The following is an 8,618-nucleotide window of genomic DNA, read 5'->3' on the forward strand; positions in this document are numbered from 1 at the left end:
CCATTGTATTCTGTTATGCTTTCTTCATAATGGTTCGTATTCTTACCCTTCTGTTTTAATGTTGCCCTCGTTTGGCGACATGCAGGTTCTGAAGTTTAGTAGCTCGTGCGGGACTTAGCCGGAGGTTCTTCCTTGGTTATTGGAGACTAGGTAGTGAGTCGATGCTCTGGTCATGTAACACTGGATAGACTAGGTGTATTGAACTCATGTTATATTTGCACATGTATTATGCTATGACTTGTGAACTTATTTGTTGGTTACATGTCATTTTGAGAGGATTATAAGCCAAACCTTTTGATTATATCTTATGTTGAATTGAGACCATTAGTCGATGTATTATCATGGTATGGGACATGAATCATTATGAATCACATGAGTATCATATTTTCCGCTGTAAATGCATATCCAGGTTAAATTGTGATTTTTATTGAGTATTATTAAAATGACCAGGTGTATTGTGTTGTGTAGATAAATGCTGTCAGTTTTTTTTAAAAAGGTTTTTAGTTCTTCTAAAAACATCGATGTGACGCCCTTTTGAATTATATGCATGCTATTCTCTGATTATATGTTAAATATTTTGGGGTATAAAAGGGGTGTTACATTAGTGGTATCAGAGCATGGTTGACCAGTTGGTCAAGGTTATTAATGTCTTTTACCTTGTTGTATTTGATTTGTGTATCTGACACGATCGATACTGTTTGTCTGGTTGTTTGGTTGACTAGGACGATGGTTGCAGGTAGGAATGATGATGCTATTGCTGAGGCATTGGCAATGTTGGCTGGTGCTATTGGTCAGATTCCTCAGGCGAATGTTGGTAACCGGAACGGGGATGATGATGAGTACCTTGCTTTAGGGAGATTTCAGAGAAACAATCCTCCTGTCTTTGAGGGTGAACATGAACCTGATAAAGCTCAAGCTTGGCTGAAGGCGATTGAGAAGATCTTCAGAGTTATGAACTGTACTGATGCTCAGAAAGTGCAGTTTGGTACCCATATGCTGGAAAAGGAAGCTGAAGATTGGTGGAACAACACTCTTCAGAGGTTTGAAGAAGATGGCATTGAGGTTACTTGGGATCTTTTCCGTGATGTCTTCTTAGAAAACTATTTTCCAGAAGACTGTCGTGGGAAGAAAGAGGTGGAGTTCCTTGAGTTGAAGCAAGGAAATGGTACTGTTGTTGTTTATGCTACAAAATTTCAGGAGCTTATCAAGTATTGTCCCCACTATAATACTGCTAATGCTGAGAGATCTAAATGTTTGAAGTTTGTGAATGGCTTGAGACATGACATCAAGAAGGATATTGGTTATCAACAGATTACCCATTTTACTAAATTGGTTAACAAGAGTCGGATTTATGATGAGGATAGTAGAGAGAGTGCTTCTCTCTACAAGAGTTTGAAAGGAAAGAATCAGGATCGTGGGAAACCGTATGATGACAAGAGGAAACAAGCTGGTTTTGGCAAGAAGCCAAGTTGGGGAGGATCTTCTACTCCACTTAAGTGCTTCAAATATGGTGTTGAGGGTCATAAAGCTGCTGAGTGCAAGAAAGAGGTTACTACTTGTTTCAAGTGTGGCAAGTATGGTCACATAGCCACTAATTGTAGAGGTGGTTCGAATGTGACTTGTTTCAACTGTGGAGAGAAAGGCCATGTTAGTACAAAATGTGACAAACCAAAGAAGGAGCAAGCAAAAGGAAAAGTTTTCGCATTGTCTGGTGCGGAAGCCACTACTGATGAGAGGCTAATTCAAGGTACGTGCTTCATTAATGGTACACCTTTGATTGCTATTATTGATACCGGTGCGACACATTCTTTCATTTCTCTGGATTGTGCTAGGAGATTGAATCTTGTATTATCTGATATGCGTAGAAGTATGGTTATTGACACACCTGCTATGGGTTCTGTTTCTACTTCTTATGTATGTTTGAATTGTCCATTGAGTATCTTTGGTAGAGATTTTGGGATCGATTTAGTTTGTCTTCCTTTAGAACAACTCGATGTGATTTTGGGCATGATTGGTTGGAATTTAATCGTGTGTATATCAACTGCTTTGATAAGACAGTCATCTTTCCTGAGAATTGTATTAAATAAGATTTATTCTTGTCCGCTAAGCAAGTCGACGAATCAGTTCAAGATGGAGCTGAATTGTTTATGTTGTTAGCAACCTTAGATATGCGCGAGAAGAGAACCATTGAGGAATTGCCTATAGTTTGTGAATTTGTGGAGGTATTTCCTGATGATATAATTGATTTACCACCGGAACGAGAAGTTGAGCTTTCGATTGATTTAGTTCCTGGAACTAGTCCTGTATCGATGGCCCCATATAGGATGTCTGCTTCCGAGCTGAAAGAGTTGAAGAGTCAACTTGAAGAGTTGCTTGAGAAGAGATTTATTTGTCCTAGTGTGTCGTTGTGGGGTGCACCTGTTCTATTGGTCAAGAAGAAAGAAGGTTCGATGAGATTATGTGTTGACTATAGACAATTGAACAAAGTGACGATTAAGAACCGATATCCACTTCCGAGAATTGATGACTTGATGGATCAGTTGGTTGGAGCATGTGTGTTTAGCAAGATTGATTTGAGGTCTGGGTATCATTAGATTCGTGTTAGAACTGAGGATATTCAGAAAACTGCTTTTCGAACGAGGTATGGTCATTACGAATACTCTGTGATGCCGTTTGGTGTGACTAATGCACCTGGTGTGTTTATGGAGTATATGAATAGAATCTTTCATGACTATCTGGATAAGTTTGTTGTGGTATTCATTGATGACATCTTGATTTACTCTAAGAGTGAGGGAGAGCATGCTGAGCACTTGAGAGTTGTTTTATCCGTGTTGAAAGAGAAGAAGTTGTTTGCTAAGCTATCTAAATGTGAGTTTTGGTTAAGTGAAGTAAGCTTTCTTGGGCATGTGATTTCAAGTGGTGGTATTTCTGTTGATCCTTCGAAGATTGAGGCTGTATCTCAATGGGAAGCTCCTAAGTTTGTTGCTGAGATTAGAAGTTTTCTTGGTTTGGCTGGTTATTACAGGAAGTTCATTGAGGGATTTTCTAAGTTTTCATTACCGTTGACGCAGTTGACTAGAAAAGGTCAAGCCTTTATTTGGACTTCACAATGTGAAGAGAATTTTCAAGAGCTTAAGAGAAGATTGACTTCTGCTCCTATTTTGATTTTACCGGATCCGTTAGAACCTTTCGTGGTATACTGTGATGCTTCTTTGTTGGGATTGGGAGGTGCTCTGATGCAAAAAGGACAAGTTGTAGCTTATGCTTCAAGGCAACTCAAAGTTCATGAGAGGAATTATCCTACACATGATTTGGAGTTGGCAGCCGTGGTATTTGTGTTAAAGCTTTGGAGACATTACTTGTTCGGATCAAGGTTTGATGTGTTTAGTGATCACAAGAGCTTGAAGTACTTGTTCGATCAGAAAGAGTTGAATATGAGACAAAGAAGATGGTTGGAGTTCTTGAAGGACTATGATTTTGGTTTAAACTACCATCCTGGTAAAGCGAATGTTGTAGCCAATGCATTGATTAGGAAGTCATTGCACATGTCTATGTTGATGGTTCGAGAGTTTGAAATATTGGAACAATTTAGAGACTTGAGTTTGTTATGTGAAGAGACTTCTAGTGGTGTGAAGCTTGGTATGTTGAAGCTTACTAGTGGTATTTTAGATGAGATTCGAGAGGGACAGAAATCTGATTTGGGCTTGGTTGATCGATTCACATTGATTAATCAAGGAAGAGGTGGTGACTTTCGGATTGATGAGAATGGTATTATGAGGTGTCGTGATAGGGTTTGTGTTCCAGATGTTGCGGACTTGAGAAAGAGGATTCTTGAGGAAGGACATAGAAGTGGTTTGAGTATTCATCCTGGCGCTACTAAAATGTATCAAGATTTGAGGAAAATGTTTTGGTGGCAAGGTATGAAGAAGGACATAGCGGAATTTGTGTATTCTTTTTTGACTTGTCAAAAGTCAAAGATTGAACATCAAAAACCGTCTGGTTTGATGCAACCGTTGTCTATTCCCGAGTGGAAATGGGATAGTATCTCCATGGATTTTGTCTCTGGTCTGCCGAGGACATCGAGTAATTGTGAGGCGATTTGGGTAATTGTGGATCGGTTGACAAAGTGTGCTCATTTTATTCCGATGAGGATGGATTATTCGATGGAGAGGCTTGCTAAGTTATACATTGAGAAGATTGTGTGCTTTCATGGTATTCCGTCGAGTATTGTTTCTGATAGAGATCTGAGGTTTACTTCGAGATTTTGAGAAGGTTTACAAAGTGCATTAGGTACGAAGTTGCGTTTGAGTTCAGCGTATCATCCGCAAACTGATGGTCAAACGGAGAGGACTATTCAGTCACTTGAAGATCTTTTAAGATCTTGTGTTTTAGAACAAGGAGGAAGTTGGGATAGTTTCTTGCCTCTGATCGAGTTTACTTATAACAACAGTTTCCATTCAAGTATTGGAATGGCACCTTTCGAAGCTCTTTATGGTAGGATGTGTAGAACTCCTTTGTGTTGGTATGAGTCGGGAGAGAGTGTTGTGGTTGGACCCGAATTGATTCAAGAGACTACGGATAAGATTAAGATGATTCAAGAGAAGATGAAGGCTTCTCAAAATCGCCAAAAGAGTTACCATGATAAGAGAAGGAAGGTTCTTGAATTTGAGAAGGATGATCACGTGTTTCTTCGTGTTACGCCAATAACGGGAGTTGGTAGAGCGTTGAAGTCGCGTAAGTTGACGCCACATTTTATTGGTCCTTACCAAATTTCGGAAAGGGTAGGTGAAGTAGCTTATCGGATTGCGTTGCCACCGTCTCTTTCTAATCTCCATGATGTATTCCATGTGTCTCAATTGAGGAGGTATATCGCGGATCCATCGCATGTTGTTCAGCTGGATGATGTGCAAGTAAGAGATAATTTGACGGTTGATACAACACCTATGCGAATTGAAGATCGTGAAGTGAAGAAGCTTCGTGGTAAGGAGATCTCCTTGGTGAAAGTGATATGGGGCGGAGTCGCCGATGGCAACATCACTTGGGAACTCGAGGATAAGATGAAGGAATCGTATCCGGAGTTGTTTGTTTGAGGTAATTTTCGAGGCCGAAAATCTTTTAAGTTGGTGAGAATTGTAATTGCCAGTTTTTTTTTTAGTATTTATTTTATTATAATATTTTATACTCTTTGGTGTGTTAATTAATTATTTAATCGTTATGAGATTTAATTATTAATTTAATTAATTAAACTCGAGTGCATTTGTGTTTAATAGAGTTAATTAAGTTATTAGAAAGTTAGATTAATTGGGCCTCTTTGTTGAGTTATAAGCAATTAGGAGGTGTTATTCATTTTAAAGCCCAATATAATAAATAAAGATAGTAAGAGAGGAAATGAGGAGTAAGATCATCATTTCATTTTCTGGTTTAAAGAATAGAAGTGGAGGAGAGGAACAAGAAGAGGAAAGCTAGGGTTTTGGAAGAGAAATCAAGAGGTAAGAGGGAGGATCCCTAATCATTGTGGGATAGTATAATGGGGTAATTGTTAGATTAACATATTATATTTGTTCATAGTTAAATCTTATAAAGTATGTGTTTTAATTTCTGTTAGTATATTGAAATATGTAAAAAATTTGGATTTGAAACCAAGATTTAATACTGGAACAAACACCCTGTGTTCATATATTTTTTTTAAGAAAACGAAAATGGGGGGGGAGTAGTGATGGGTGACACCGAATGATGTCACCATATGACCTTAGTGATGAACAGCATGGCTGCAAGGCGGTACTGTAACGTATACACTAGGAAAAGAGTTCTGTGCATAACCTTTCATCATTTTCGCTACAGTTGTTAGATGGGTCAATTAATAATGTGCCTGTTTCATTTCCCTTTTGTTTCGTTGTGTATTTATTTGGCTGCTAGTGTGGCTTTTGGTCAATTCCAACATGAATCCCTACTATATTTAATTGCTGGAAAACGCTACAGTGATGTACCATTGGCCACTAAAACGTGAAACCATGCTTAGGAATAGACACGTCCACTGTTCACTGCTTTTGGCCAATTGAAGGAAACGTAAACACCACCACTTGCTTTTGAATGAACATGTCACTATGATGTACCATTGGCAAATGAAAGTGTGGTGTATCAATACATCTTAGTAATAGAAGTGCTACTGTACATAGTTGTTCAATTAAAAGAGAAACGTGAATACATCACACACATTGATGAAAACGTGATGAATACATATATATTAATTAATACATGTGAGATAATATTATACTTGATTACTAGAATGTATAATTGATAGATTTTATAGATTAATTAGTAAATAATTATGGTTTGGTGAAATTGGTTGCTATATTAAATTAGTAGACTCCTAATAGAAATGACACATGAATATGTTTCTATTATTGTTCTAAGGTAGAATCTTTTATGAATCATTAAGTAACATAAATCCTAATGGCTTAATGGTTTAATATGAAGATGAGCAAATTCTATATAATTGATAAGTTGTGAGTTAGCATGTGATAGTGCTAATTACTAGTGTTAATTGGAATGGTGAATTGGAATTGTGTGTTGACTATTATATGTGAATAATGCTTATGTGATGAGAATGTGGTGTACAATATTGTGTATAATTCATAGAGTGGATTATTGTGATATGCTAAATATTAAGATGGTAGAGATGATCTTAATTGCATATGTTTGTTAACATTGTACATACATTCATATCATGGTGTGCCTTGAAACAAAGGTGGTTTGCTTTGAAACAAAAGCGAGGCTTAGATTCTAGAGTGAAACGGAAGCGGCAAACTATATGTTTACATTTTGGTGGGCTTTGGTCTTGTCCGGATCGGAAGCGTGGCTTGGGTTCTAGATATTGGATCGGAAAGCGGTGAAACTTTGGGTTCACAATTCGGTACCACATGCATAGCGTCACATATCTTGCATTGAGTCACATTAAAATTATGCGATAATTGAATATGTGAAGTTGATGTAGTTATGATATGTGAATGAGCTTGATAATTACAATGAGTGAGGTTTGAATATATATATTTGATTCAATGTGTGAATATGTGATAATTATGGTTGTATACGTAATTGGGAATATAATATTAGAATTGAAATATTATACTCTTTATGCTTGTTGTATACTTGATGATACGTGAAATATAAGTCGATTACTATTATCTACATGGTTATACAGAGTGTGAGTAATTACTTGAACTATTGATTTAACCATTGTATTCTGTTATGCTTTCTTCATAATGGTTCGTATTCTCACCCTTCTGTTTTAATGTTGCCCTCGTTTGGCGACATGCATGTTCTGGAGTTTAGTAGCTCGTGCGGGACTTAGCCGGAGGTTCTTCCTTGGTTATTGGAGACTAGGTAGTGAGTCGATGCTCTGGTCATGTAACACTGGGTAGACTAGGTGTATTGAACTCATGTTATATTTGCGCATGTATTATGCTATGACTTGTGAACTTATTTGTTGGTTACATGTCATTTTGAGAGGCTTATAAGACAAACCTTTTGATTATGTCTTATGTTGAATTGAGACCATTAGTTGATGTATGATCATGGTATGGGACATGAATCATTATGAATCACATGAGTATCATATTTTCCGCTGTAAATGCATATCTAGGTTAAATTGTGATTTTTATTGAGTATTATTAAAATGACCAGGTGTATTGTGTTGTGTAGATAAATGCTGTCAGTTTTTTTTTAAAAAGGTTTTTAGTTCTTCTAAAAACATCGATGTGACGCCCTTTTGAATTATATGCATGCTATTCTCTGATTATATGTTAAACATTTTGGGGTATAAAAGGGGTGTTACAGCGCGTGTGTGTGTGTGTGTCACAATAGTTGGTTAATAGTAGCCAAAGGCTACACTAAAATGGAAGGGGTTGGTTACTTTGACACCTTTTCTCGTGTTGCCAAACATACCAGAGTCATAGTTCTTCTTGCCTTAGCTTCCATTTATCATTGGCATCTTGAACAGTTAAATGTCAACAATGCTTTTTTTTTCACGGTGAGCTCACTGAAGTAGTGTATATTGCTTTACCTCCTACTCATCCTGCATCCAATTCTACTATACCTCAAGCTTCAAAGTTATATCTATCGTCTAAAACAAGCAAGTAGACAATGGTATTCAAAACTGTCCTAAGCCTTACTCAATTTGGGATACAAAGAAGCACAACATGATTAATCCATCTACCTCAAATCCAATGCCAAATTATTTACAATAATACTAGTATATGTTGATGATATAGTACTTGGTAGAAATTGCTTGACAAGAATCCATGTTAAACAATTTCTTGATCAACAACTCTTCATCAAAGATCTTGGAAGACTCGGATTCTTCCCCAGTCTTGAAATTGCAAGATCAGATGAAGGCATTATAATGAATTAGAGGAAGTGAACCCTTGAATTACTTGAGGATACAACTTACTTGGGAGCCAAGCCATCTCTCATTCCCATCAATCCAACCGCCAAACCCTCCCAATATGAGGGCGCTCCTCTAGAAGATCCTACTTCCGATTGAAGACTCATTGACAAACTTTTATATCTTACTCACACAAGGCCATAAATTTCTATCTCTGTCCAACATTTGAACCAAT

The 8,618-nt window shown here is 37.3% G+C and overlaps 1 protein-coding gene across 1 annotated transcript; it reads left to right on the forward strand.

Moving 5' to 3' along the window:
- The first annotated feature begins 771 nt into the window (after positions 1-771).
- On the forward strand, positions 772-8,410 carry LOC131620127 (uncharacterized). Its single transcript, XM_058891146.1, has 4 exons — positions 772-1,062; positions 1,198-1,424; positions 1,602-1,747; positions 8,271-8,410. Exons 1-4 carry the CDS (start codon positions 772-774, stop codon positions 8,408-8,410), a joined length of 804 nt encoding a protein of 267 aa, XP_058747129.1.
- The last annotated feature ends 208 nt before the right edge of the window (positions 8,411-8,618 follow it).

Source organism: Vicia villosa, linkage group LG7, assembly GCF_029867415.1.
Source record: "Vicia villosa cultivar HV-30 ecotype Madison, WI linkage group LG7, Vvil1.0, whole genome shotgun sequence".
Taxonomy (NCBI): domain Eukaryota; kingdom Viridiplantae; phylum Streptophyta; class Magnoliopsida; order Fabales; family Fabaceae; genus Vicia; species Vicia villosa.